General features: G+C 40.4%; 1 protein-coding gene across 3 annotated transcripts in view; it reads right to left on the bottom strand.

Moving 5' to 3' along the window:
• The window catches only part of CAPN3 (calpain 3), a 140,424-nt gene that overhangs the window by 66,979 nt on the left and 59,674 nt on the right, over positions 1-13,771 (bottom strand). For 2 of the 3 annotated variants that reach the window (XM_088471194.1, XM_088471196.1), the window contains exons 5-8: positions 11,814-11,982; positions 3,607-3,690; positions 2,111-2,196; positions 1,722-1,799 (exon numbers count right to left, since the gene is read on the bottom strand). In XM_088471194.1, the coding sequence (XP_088327320.1) occupies positions 1,722-1,799; positions 2,111-2,196; positions 3,607-3,690; positions 11,814-11,982 (417 nt within the window). Of the gene's footprint in view, positions 1-1,721; positions 1,800-2,110; positions 2,197-3,606; positions 3,691-7,467; positions 7,600-11,813; positions 11,983-13,771 lie in introns of all 3 variants that reach the window. The other variant, XM_088471193.1, reaches the window with a different exon arrangement.

The following is a 13,771-nucleotide window of genomic DNA, read 5'->3' as shown; positions in this document are numbered from 1 at the left end:
TTCTGCACTTTAAAATGTATACTTTTTTTTGGTAGTTTGTAGAGTCTTTAATGAAGAGTAAAAATTGTGCACTAATAATATTGGTGGCTCATTTTTAAAAGAGTGTATAGAAGACCGGGTGGTGGAGATTTGTGCATTATAAACTTCATTATCACTGCACATGTTAACGCTTTCTGTAGTGTAGTGTGCTATTGTCTGGTGATCACTATATAAAAACTACTAAAGTGGCACATAATTTGAAAGAGGAAATCATTCTAAATGAGGGGGGCTAGTATGGGGCTGAGCTGTGCTATACACTGGTCCTCACCCTTTCTCTGCTCATTAGTGGTTTTTGTATTGTAGTGGTGTTCTTATCTGGAGATCATGGGGTAAATTTACTAAAGTGAGAGTTTTTAGAAGTGGAGATGTTGCCCATAGCAACCAATCAGATTCTAGCTATTATCTGCTAGAAGGTGTTACTTAAATGTTAAGTAGAATCTGATTGGTAAATTTACCCCCATATGCGATCAGCAGACAATAATAATAAAGGGCTACATCATCTATAAGAGGGAAGACCTCTCTTTCAAATGAGGGTACTCAGAATATAACTTATTAGGGTCAACAGCATTTTTATAGAGACGACTCCCCTATGTAAAACAAGGATGCCACTGAGTGCCAGAACAGGGGAGATAGGACACTTTTAGAATTTTCTGTGTGGCGCCTAGGAATTAGCAGAGCTTGAGAATTCCATCAAGCTATGCCTCTTCCCCCTGATGCCCACAGGTTGTAAATGTTATGGGAGGGGGTAAGAGTTTGGCTTATTTTAACTCCTTCAGTGCTGATGATGAGTGGGACTCATCCTTAGCACTTTTGAGGTATATGAACAGTACAAATTTAACTTGTCCTTAGCAAAGAAGGGATTAATTAGACCAAGTGGTGGAGCTGGCCCACTTACAGGACATTCCCTCCTGTGCCTGTTTCAGCCTGCAAATGACCTTCATTTTACCAGCACCTATGAGGTACCAGAGATCGCATCGCCATCTCTGTTTAATGGGACACATTTTGCACTCCTGTGGTAAAACAAATGGCCATATTTCAACCATTGTAAACAATGATATGCAAATGTGCAAAAGTGATAGAGTAATTCTGAACTGAAGGCTGCTATTAAACCTTAAAAAAAAGCAGTAGCATTCCCTAGTAAGGGAAGGGTTAATTGCAGTGGTGTAAAATACACCAATTGGAGGCAACCAATTTGAATTCTACTCTAATTAAATGTATGTAGCAGAAACTCCAGTGCCTCGTCCCACTGCTCTCCAGTTAGTGCCAGAACATACATTCACTAGTGTAATTATCCATTCATCTACCTTTTTTTTTCAATCTTCCCCCTAGGATCTCTAAGTGGCAAGTGGGAGGGGCACGACAATGCAAATCACTTCATTATGGCCATGCCCCCTGCTCTCCAATGCTATCAATGGCTGCATTTAACTGTACATCAATATGCCACACATAAGCATATTGTAACATCAGTAACTATGTGTAGGAAGAAATTAAATAGGTCTCCATGTAGCTGCCGGTAGACAGTTACAATAGTGACCTTGGCAGGTATATACTTTTTCAACAGAAGTATTCTAGTTGCAAAAACAAAACATACTTTTAGGCATATTACAAGAGTTTCCTAAGAGTAAGGTGACAAAAAAAATGATGATATAATTAGTGATATTATTTTTAATCGTTCGCCATACCAAAATTCGCCGTCCTCTTTTATCTGATGCTGTAGACGTGATTTCTCTGACTTCTCAATCACTGCCCACTCCTTAGAGCTGTAGATAAGTAAATACAAAATATAACCATAACAATATAAAGTAGTGGTATGTGATACTATGGAAGATTTTATTTAGGTGTAAAACAAAATCTCATATTAAGGCCCAAATTTATCAACGAGTGATATTCTTGTTATCACTTGCTACTAATCTTAAATGGTGCTCCAACCAATCAGCTCCTGTCATTTTTCAAACACATGACTGTTAGGAGCTGATTGGTTGGAGCACCATTTAAGATTAGTAATGAGTGATAACAAGAATTTCACTTGATGATAAAGCTGGGCCTTAGAATGCAGTGTTACAAGTCTTACTTATCACTCCAGGATCCATTCCATTCAATTTGTCCCCAGGGATTTCTCAGACGGACTAGCTTTGCCTTCTCCCCCTTAAATGGCGTCTGGATCATAGAAACGATCAATCAACATATGCAACATATTATAATCGTTTATAAAAGCTGGAAGACATATCTATAGCCCTTAGTGTAGCCCTGATTAGTATAAATTCTTATTGCAGCATAATGTGGCAATAAGAAATTATGTATCAGGGGTCCACTCTCTGCTCTTCTGAAAGCACTTTGATGAGCTGATTGGCAAAAGATATTTCTGGGAAAAAATAGTTAAAAATGTATATTAAAGAAAGACACACAGGGCCTGATTCAGAGTTGGGAATAGAGAGAGATATCTCTCTCAACTGATCATCTTGGTGAAACCATGCTGCACTTCAAGGGGGCAGATTTAAAATGTGCAGAGAGATTTAGATTTGGGAGGGAGGTGTCCAAACTGACATCTTAATTGTAGAGTAAAGCTGGCCACACACTAGACCAACTTTCATCCAACCATCCAACTAGTTGATTGGTTGGAATGAAAATCTAGTAAGGAATGAGAGTAACTGATGATCAGCAATTTGCTCCTAAATGCCAGAAAACAGATGAAAATGGTCGTTCAGACAAGTTTGTTAAATGTTTGATCTAAACAATTTGTTAAAACAACAGTTTTTGTCCATTTTCCGGCGTTTGGAGGCAAAATTGCTGATTGTCATTTGCTTTCATACCTTACCAGATTTTCATTCCAACCAATCAACTAGTTGGCTGGTTGGATGTAAGTTGGCCTAGTGTGTGGCCAGCTTAATAATAAAGCTGTGCAGTATTTGTGGGCTACATGTAAATGCAGCAAGTATTTACCCTACATGTAAAAATTTTTTATGTATTTACACCCCTTGCATTGCAATATGGTTTGTCCAGGTACACAGTTAGGTGCTATCTCTGTCTCTATTCCCAACTCTGAATCAGGCCCACAGTTGTCTTCTAAGTAGGTGAAAATAGGCAAATTATGGGCCTCATTTAACAATTGTCCTTATTACCAGTGGCATATTTCATTTAGTATTGCAGTGATATTAACGAATACGTAATTGGAATAAGTCCAGCGACATTCCCCTCCATGACAGGCAGAATGTTAAAGGGGTTATGTCTCATTGTTAAATGGGGCCCTATATCTGGTTTGTGGACTTCGATATGGACCTGTGTAAATGAAACCTAAAATAAACAGTCTATGTCCACAAAGTAAACTGCACCACAATTTTTTTAAATAGGTAAATAACATAAAAGTTGCACTGATAATGGTGCGTTAATATAGCTTCAAACAAGTACGCAACCCCAAGTAGCAAAATGCTGGAAAAATAAAGACTCTTTAGTTCTCACAATAAATCTACTCAGTGCCTTCATTTTATACAGTTATTATTATAAAGAAAAAAAAATATTTTTGTTGGTCTCGAGCAAATCCATAAATTGCATCAATAGATTATTTCATACCTCCTCTACTCCCGTTACAGAATACGCATGACCTTTAACCAGCCCGCTGGCCATGCGAGTCTCAAACTGCGCAGGAACAATAGACTGAAAGATCAAGTAAGTAAGACACAGATGATCAGAAACGTGAAGCATCATTCCTGTACATTAACAGTTCACCCTAATAGAAGAAGGTGGAGGCTTAATTGGCTACACTAACAATGGTATTACACAATGGCATTACTAATCTTGTGTAGCCTTAGGGAGATGCGTTCTGAGACTTATGAGACTACAGGAATTAAGCCAAGCAAGGAGAAATTAAATATCAGTTCATAGAAGCCACATACTACCAAAACACATAACATTTGTATATACAATCTAATCATGCAGTATACAGCCATGCTATAGCCTTGGACTATATAAGGAAGACATAAGCTATTTGTCTCTTCATAGTAAGTAAAACCATTAGACACAAAGATCCAGTGATTGTACCGGCTAATACAGTACGAGCTGTAATACTCAACCTTTCTGACTAATTTATAAAAACACTAAAAAAATAAATGACACTTCTGAAATATTGAAACAATTTGGTTCTGACGAGTTGTACACAGCTCCGTACGCAGCAGCATCTAGCGGATTTTGGTAAAACTAATCCTGCTCCATAAGGAACATACGTAGCTTTGTATATCACTGGGCGATTGTGAGCCAGACAGATCTCTTGCAGCCAGCATAGGGTAGGTGTCAGGTCTGCTGAGAGCCGCGGCGGGCCCGGGTAATAGGGGGCGTGGCCTAATCGCGGGGGACCACGCCCCCTTCCCGGAAAAAATAAAAAATAAAGATTTGCAGCGCCACTCGCCAGGGGGGGCGCGATCAGTGTGATCGCCCAGCACACGCTGTGTGCTGGGCTGCTGTGAGGGAGTGGGAGCGGCACCGGACCCGGGCCCCTCAGGAAGCCCGGGCCCCGGTAATCTGTACCCACCCCCCCCCCCTCTCGGCGCCCCTGGTAGGTGTAAGTCCCAATGCTAATGATGACAGCTGCGCCTGGGAACGGAAGAGTGTGGCAGCGTGATGTGTACACATGAAGATGTGCCTATAATGGCATTAGCATTCCATTAGTGACTTATCCACATTCCAGATGAGATCTTATACGGAGCTGTGTGCGAAATCAGACAAGCATGCTATCACATTCACATATCTCCTATGTACTGTAACAGAGATCCTCAGGACAGGCTGACAGATTCAAACACAGGTGCAAGTTACAAGGGGCCTGTTCTCCTTAGTTACAGTGTTTGAGCTTCTGTTCTATATCACGAGCCAAGTATTCATGGAGGGCAATTTACATACAGGAAATAGAAAAGGGGTATTTTATCTCCTTTTGTGCCTATTTATATACAATTACCCCTGTATTCATGGGGGTTTAGGAAATCTACCCCTATACTTCTTCAGATGGAAGGAGTTGGGCAGATTGGGATGTTTCTTACCAAGTGCAATCTAGCTGCAGTAATGTGCCTGATACAGGGGGAGCTTCATCAAAGCTTGGAGAGAGAGAAAGCAGAGAGATAAAGTACTAACCAAACAGCTTCTAACTGTCATTTTACAAACACAGGGGGAGATGTATTAACTGCTGAAGTGGTATCACATGTTATGTGCACGGATAACGCTTCTCCCTCATGTATGATTGGGGGTCTGGGCGATAAATGACGGGCGATATGTGCCCCTGTCATTATCATCTCTGCTATCTATAAGATAGCAGCGCCGATAGGCAGGGCTATGTATGAACGGTCAGTTGGCCTGACCGTTCCAGCTGGTGCAGCTGTCACCATCGATAGCTACAACCTGCCGATGCCCTATCCCCACAGCAGGGACAGCGCTATCGATGCTGTGGGGGCTGCACACGGGATCCCGCGCAAGCTCAGTGTGGCTGACCGGGACTGAGACACAGCGCATCAGCACTAGGCTGATGTGCTGTGGTCTCTAGCGGTTATCGCCAGAGGGGGGTAGTGATATGTTAATACATCTTATAGTTAGTGCTTCCTGCTTTGCCTCGGTATGGCGGCACGTTTAGTGCCACTATAATACATCTCCCCTCAATAGTCTGTAACATGACAGTTAAAAACTGATTGTTTTCGTACCTTATCTCTCTCCAAGCTTTGAGACAATTCACCCACAGTGCAAAATGCAGAAATTACAGTATGTGTGATATTGTAGGAGGAGATATTCTAATGAACTTCAAGGGACTGGTTTATCACCACAAACTGCATTGGTTTAACATGGGAAATTACATTTATATTAATCCAAGACCAGTGTAACTAAAAGATTATGCTTAATCTCCCCTCATCTTCGTGTCTTATCGTAAAACATAAATGAGGTTTTAAAAAAATGAATAATGAGGGTGTACTAGACAGTACATATGTCCCTTAAGGTCTATAATATGAGGAAATTATTACATTTAGTGGAACGTGGCAATGTGTGTTGTCATCCAAAATATAACTAAAATAGGGGACATGGAGTGTTAATATCATATTTTGAATACAAAGTTAGTTATAATTACTTACATTTTTGTTAATTAAAGAGAGGGGACTGTATAAAGAAATAGTTCTACTGCATTAACATAGAAATACAACATAATAAGTTTTGGTCTTTAATATATTTTCAGGAGTTGAGTATATTTTAGGAAAAGAGATTGATGAATTTTGCTGAAACAGGTGCGTCGGACACCGCGGGTTTCCTGCATCGGTCTGACATGAGCCTCACTTCAATGACTTGTGGGGACCCTGCTCAATTCACTAACTCTCAGTCTGTAAACCACGGGCTGATTGTAAGCTGGTAGAGAGACCAGGAATTCCTGATTGTCTCTACTTCTCCTCTCACTATGACACAACCCTCCTCCTCCATAACTTCTCCCACGCAAAAGGTCATTGCACTCATTTAATGCTGCTAGGACTGGATTAAGAGCCACATGGGGTATGGGCTGAAAATTATCAAGAACCTATTATGAGAAAATCAGAAGAGGTGACCTTGTGGCCAGTGCTAGGTGTGCATGGACACCCCCGAACTATCAGCCCCACTGTCTCCCTAAATTATGTGAAGGTAAAAAAAAAAATGCATTATCATGTGAGGAAAATAGAAATTCAATTTTATGATTTTAAAATTGCCCGGCCATGTGGCTCGCTGCAGCTGGTTGTCCTCATGCAGTCATGATGATGGGCCTATTTTTATGTGAAGTCCTGGAGCTATAGCGCCATCCGCCCCATTGCTAATTCGGCCCTGAATGCTGCTGAAAACCTTCTGATGATTTGATTGGCTAGAGGTTGGTCAAACTTCACCCACTGCAAAGATGTAGACATCCCATACAAGTAGGAGCTCAGACTTATTGTGCTCAATCCTAACGCACCAAAAACTGGTCACACACCTAATAATCATCATTCTGAAATGAGACCCTGGTAACATATGGGAGCAAATGACAATCAGCCATTCGCTCCCAAATAACAGAAACCAAATGTGAGCAGTTGTACAGACAAGTTGGGTAAAGCAAACGGCTTAAACCATCTTGTCTGTACGACCGTTTTCTGCATTCGGGAGCAAATGGCCAACAGCAGTTTTCTCCCAGACAACCAGATTTTCCCCTCAAACTAGCTTCTCAGGTAGTGAGAGGCTAATAAGAATGAATAAGAATGTTCCTGTACAAGCTCCACTATAAATTACATTTGAAGCCATGCACATGACAAAGATGACAATGGATGCAACACAAAAGACTATGCTTTGCACAACAACACATTTTCCTGTCTAGATTTGGGAGTAAAAGTAAAAAGGCGCACGACAGTAAAAAGCAGAATCCATTCCTGGACATGTAAAGACACTATACCATGCGTGCAGTATACAAACCACAGCTCGATTTGGGTCCAGGCCTTTTCCATCTACACCTGGCTGTACGTCACCCACACTTTCTATCATTCGCTTTAATGATTCCCCCATATCAGAGGGGGGTGAAATCCCATAGGAACACTCATTTTTATCCTAGCATCAGTAATAGAAAGTACATAGATTAGGACAAGCGTCTGTCTCAATCTAAGAAGAGTAAAATATATAGAAACTGAATGTTTTATTGTTCTAGCGAAAACAAACTGGCTTCACTTTGCACTATCGTAAAGTGCAAAACACACTACCAGTAATGTAACAAAATGGAGCTTACTTATTAAAATGGAGCAATGTGATCAAATCTGAGGTAACTCATAACAACCAGACATTTGCTTTGATTCTCTAAACCAAAGGTTTCCAAACTTGGGCCCCAATTCAGAGCCGGACGCTCTGACAGAGCGCTCGCTCTGAATCAGGGCCGTCCTTCTTGATTTTTAGAGCGGCCTCCTGGCCGCTCGTATAGCTGTGGGTGACCACCCACAGCTATAGCGAGTGGCCAGGAAGATGGTCGCGATGGTCAAGACCATCGCGACCATCTGGCTTGTGACGAGACCCTTGTGGTAGGGTCTCGTTGCCGCAAGCCCTAGAGTGCCGAAAGCACTCCCACTGACATCACTTGTGATGTCAGTGGGGCCAGCCCCAGATGGTCAGTGGGGCCGGCCCCAGATGGTAGGCGTTCCCATGGGAACGCCTCCATCTGGGCAGCCATGCCCCCGGCACGCCCACCAAAGGGGGCGTGCTGTCACTCAACATCTCCCTTTGGTATGAGACCCGGAGCGACGGTTTGCCTGTTGCTATCCGGGTCTCGCGCATGCGCACAACGGAGCCGGCTCCGTCGTGCGCATGCACACTGGGCCAACATCGACCCGCTTGCGAGCGCTCAGAGCTCACGAGTGGGTCTGAATCAGGTCCTCTGTCCCCAAGGCACCCTGAATCAGGTCCTCGGTCCCCAAGGCACCCTGAATCAGGTCCTCGGTCCCCAAGGCACACTAATGGTCAAGGTTTTAAGGATATCCATGGTTGAACACAGAATGTTAAATCAAAAGACTGAGGTACTAATTAAGTAATTGGTGCCCAAGCATGGTTTTAACCTGGACTGTTAGGGTGCCTTAGGTACCAAGTTTGGTAACCTCTGCTGTAAACGACACAGAAAAAAAAGCTAGTATCTGATTGGTTGCCACTAGTTACAGAACATCAGTGCACATTGTACCATTTTATTTAATAATTCCCAGTGATGTCAACTGCATGCTGCATCATCATGTGTTATGGTCCTCAACAGAAAAGGAAATTCATTAAATAAATTATCATCTTTGTTTAACTTGTGCAAAGTAAATGTCTGAACATGAAAGGCAAATGATTGGAAACTGCATTGTGAATAGCGATATAAGTTGTAATTCATTTTGCTTTTTGTTAAAGAATGATTTATTTATTGTTGGATGACTTGTATTTATTTAAGTGATCCACACATTCCTCGTTAATATCAAAAATTTTTGAAGAGTTTGTTCCTATGTTATGTCACTTATACGTGCTGAAATAGTATAGCCGCTAAAAACAAAGTTAAATCTATTTAGTGGAACATATAGGGCAGCTGTACCATAAAACAACTGACATGTAGACAGATTTATAGAAGCAGGTGTAAATTTCATGTCTCTAAATTAGTAAACCAAAAAAAAATAAAAAATCTCCCAGAATCCTCTACTTCCTGGACAGCTGTTGGCATCTCTAATGCAACGCAATTATCGCCACTTTAATTGGTGGTCTCAAGAGCTATGTTTTGCTATAAACTAATACGAGTGAGCAAAACCAAATACCATAGTTACAGAGGATGTATTTTAGTTACCACGTTACTCCTAGCATAAGCAGGGCTGAAACAAGATAAGAGCTTTTAAATATAGCAATTTAAACACTTAAGTATGAATAGAATGTTATTTATATCCTAAACATATTTCTATATTCATGCCCTCAATTTTAGTTAATACAAAGCTTATTTTGATACAGTTCATTTTAAGTTCCTTTTGAACTTACTTTTTAGTTTCAATGTATATAGAAAGAGACATACATGAAAAATGGTGAAGTTTGTTGTTCTATTACCAGTGTATAATTTATTAAATTAGATCTGCAGTAAAGCAGTAATATTTATGTCGCACTTGCCAGTATAATTTTGCAGTGTTATTATACATCAGGCTACTGCGACTAAGCAGTTGAAAAAGAATAGGACATAATACATTACACTTTATTTTAAGGTAATTTAAGACAGTTACTTACTGTTGCTAACAATTACGCTAGTAAAAGCAGGTAAGTGGGTATGGGTATGAGCAGACTGATTCCAATGCCCCCATACCCACTTCATCTTGTGCCTATGGTTGGTGGGCAGAGACTGCACAGCAGAGACTACAGTGCTCAGGTTGTGCCATTTACTAAAACTGAATGCACAGGGGTCAGTGGAGTACCCTCCATGTTATTGGTTATCCCCCACTGCAGGATACATGACTGACATGTGGTGTCCCTGACATTTTTTGAGTACCAGTTGGTAACCACTAAATTCCTGGTAAACATTCATTGCTTCCACGCCTCTTATTTTTTTTAACTAAACAAAACCCTTTCTAATTTTACAACCTTGTTAGAACGATGATACACATTTCATAGTTTGCATATTAATCTCTAGTGACTGCATAATACACAACTTGATACTTTTAAGCATAGCAATTGTTTTCAAAGTGGTGTCACGTTTGTTTATAGTATTACAGTAATAACTTATTACTAATAAGCACTCTCTTTATTTTAAATGATAAAGATAAAATGAATATTAGTTAACACATATATAGTTTAGTCTCACTTTGTCATCTGCTTCACCTCAGAATGCACACACTTTAGCATACTTCAGGTTAAAAGTTAAAATAAAAAGTGTATAAAACACATCATAAATCACTACTAATAATATTAATACATAAAGCCAAAAGAGGGACTACTGAGACAATGAAGAACAAAAATATACTGGGGCAACAATTGGCCTTATGTACTGACCTGTGAGATGCAGACATAAATGCGATTCCAGCCAGATATTGCTGCTTTAAAAATACAGGCTAATTTAAAAGGCAGAACCAAGTTGGTTTTGCCTTTTAAATTATTGCCACTTTAAATATATGGACTTACTCGCTGGAATTACATACGGCCTCAAGTATTATAATGATATAGGATCCAATTTATTGAAGACCAAAACCCAGATTTCCTACTAGTCATTTCAGCGGCAATAGGGCTTATATTTACATTCACTTAATACAACAAGAGGTTGCCGCCAGCAATAACTCAACCACCCACCTTTGCATGGGGCCTACTTCACAAATATTGTGGTAGTACTTGTTACGCAGAATGAGTTCTTTCCTTATTGCCATATTAGGATGGCAATAAAAATAGTTAATTACTTTTTTTTAAAAATAATATTTTACTGTTTATGGGTTTTAAAAAATGTTTTTAGCATCTGTTATCAGTATTTTTTTTTTAATTTAGTGATGCTGAAAGCCACAGATCTGAGTTTTTTTGCTCCCCTGCCCAAGTGCAAGTTGGGATGCAGTAAATATCCTGAACGCAGGGATTCTGGCGCTCAAAATGCTGGCGCCAGAATCCCGCTGCTTCCAAGTTGAGATGCGGTCGATATCCCGACTGCGTGGATTCCGGCACTCGGAATGCGGCGCCAGTATCCTGACACTTGTAGAATCCCAGCACCGGGATCCTGACCGCCAGAATCACAAAGGTAAGTAGCGCGGTTGGGGGGAGGATTAGTGTTTAGGGTAAGGCACTAGAGGAAGGGTTAGGCACTAGGGGGGGATGGATAGGTTTAAGGTGCGGGGAGGGGGAGGTTAGGTTTAGGCACTAGGGGGGAGGTTAGGGTCAGGCACCAGGGACGGAGGGCTAGAGTAGGGATTGGGGGAGGGTTACAATACTGACCAACAAGTGTACCCACCCCGTGCAAGTTAGCTAGCTAACTCATGTCGGCAGACACTGGCTCAATGAAGGGGTAAATTAACTCTTAGCACTGCAGGCAGCTAAGTATCACTCACTGTGCCCCACCATTAATTGCTTTTCAAAAACTGTGACGAGAATGGATTTTAAAAAAGAGAAGATTCTTATTACTGGGGAAATAGGCCCCATAGAGTTAAATTCCATATTTATACATTTTAGTATGTAGCAGTATCTGGCAATGACCTATAAAACGTATTATTGTAATATAGCGGTTTACTTCTGATAACTTGAACTTTCAAATTTATATTTTCCTATAAGAACTGCATTGTACCAGTTTGTTTCCTTATACTTACATCAATTGAGCATCCGATTAGGGAGCCCCTCTCAAAAGCCTTCTTTAGGATTTTAAAAATGTCTTTTGGTGCATCTTTAATTTCATAAAACTCAGTCACTCCCCCAGTGAAGTCCTCCATGGCTTCTGTAGTGTTTCCACCCTTGAGCGCCTCATAAGATCCATGTAACCTCAAATAGATAATTAGATAGACAATGACAGTTCCCTTGTGTTATCAAGGACCTAATGCTTCTGAGAAGCAGCCTACGTAACAATATACAGTAAACCTCATCTGCAGACTTCAGTAACTGTATTAGGCTGAAATCCAGAACTTTTTACTTGGTTGCAAATGCAGTAGTTTGTTTTTTAACCTATTTGTAAATCTTAGATTACATTTTCTTTATATAAAGTGATTTTTTTTTATTTTGCCGCTCCTCTTGTTCAATAAATGCCCAAAGGACTTGTTTATTCCTGTCTGTGGACAGAGGGTTTAGATAATTTACTACGACCCAAGTCATAGGACAGTATTAATGTAAGGCCCTTATTTCATAACTAAGTAAATGGATTAAATTTTTTTTAATGTTGGTAACTTTATTGGCTCCCAGATTGCCTCATAAATTCAACACCCTGTGCATTAACATGCATATTACAGGCAGCATACATAAAAAACAGTTCACGTGCTCATGCCTCAGTAAGGCTATCAACATTGATTATTTGGTAATAGTAAATGAGCTACATTAATTATATCTGTAACAATGTTGCATGGGAAAGGAAGGATGGTATAGACAGCAGGTAAATACGGAAAACTAAGAACTGATTGTAGAGTGGATATCACTGTTATTGTGATAGATATATATGAAAAAATTAATTAAGGAGGTGCTGCAAAATATATAATAATAGTGATAAGAAGTGATATCAGAAAGCAAAAGTGATTAAAATCTGGTGTGTTACACACAATGGTTATAGAGATCTCTGTCTGAAACAATTCTTTATAGCCTCTTCCATATACAATATTGTGCAAATGTTTTAGGCAGCTGCGGAAAAAATGCTGCAAAGTAAGAATGCTTTCAAAAATAGAAGTGTTAAAAATAAACTATTATCAATTAACAAAATGCAAAGTGAATGAACAGAAGAGAAATCTAAATCAAAGCAATATTTGGGGTGACCACCCTTTGCCTTCAAAACAGCATCATTTCTTCTAGGTACACTTGTACAAAGTCAGGGATTTTGTAGGACTATAGTCAGGTGTATGATTATCCAATCATACCAAACAGGTGATAATGATCATCATTTCATATGCAAGTTGAAAAAAAGTAATTGACTGAAGCAGAAACAGCTGTGTAGGAGGCTTAAAAATGGTTGGGAACAGCCAAACTCTACCAAAAGGTGAGGTTGTGGAAGACCGTTTCACGTTACAGGTCATACACCATGGCAAGACTAAGCACAGCAACAAGATCAACTAAGCAACTAAGCATCAGCAAGGTCTCTACCAGGCAAAGATTTAAAAAGCAGACTGGGGTTTCAAGAGGTGCTATTCAAGCCTTTTTGAAGAAGCACAAACAAAATGGGCAACGGATTGTAGATGCAGTGGTCGGCCAAGGAAACTTAGTGCATCAGATGAAAGACACCATACTTCCCTTTGAAATCAGAAGATGTCCAGCAGTGTCATCAGCTCAGAACTGGCAGAAACCAGTGGGATACAGGTACCCCCCATCTACTGTTCGGAGAAGTCTGGCCAGAAGTGGTCTTCATGGAAGAATTGCGGCCAAAAAGCCATACCTTCGACGTGGAAACAAGGCCAAGCGACTAAACTATGAACAAAAACATAGGAGCTGGGGTGCAGAAATATGGCAGCAGGTGCTCTGGACTGATGAGTCAAAATGTTAAATATTTGGCTGTAGCAGAAGGCAGTTTGTTCACTGAAGGGCTGGAGAGCGGTACAATAATGAGTGTCTGCAGGCAACAGTGAAGCATGGTGGA

The sequence above is a fragment of the Taudactylus pleione genome, unplaced genomic scaffold (assembly GCF_031769625.1).
Source record: "Taudactylus pleione unplaced genomic scaffold, aTauple2 ptg000113l, whole genome shotgun sequence".
NCBI classification, from domain to species: domain Eukaryota; kingdom Metazoa; phylum Chordata; class Amphibia; order Anura; family Myobatrachidae; genus Taudactylus; species Taudactylus pleione.
Note: the sequence above shows the minus strand (reverse complement) of the source record. Positions and strands in the feature narration are given on the sequence as shown.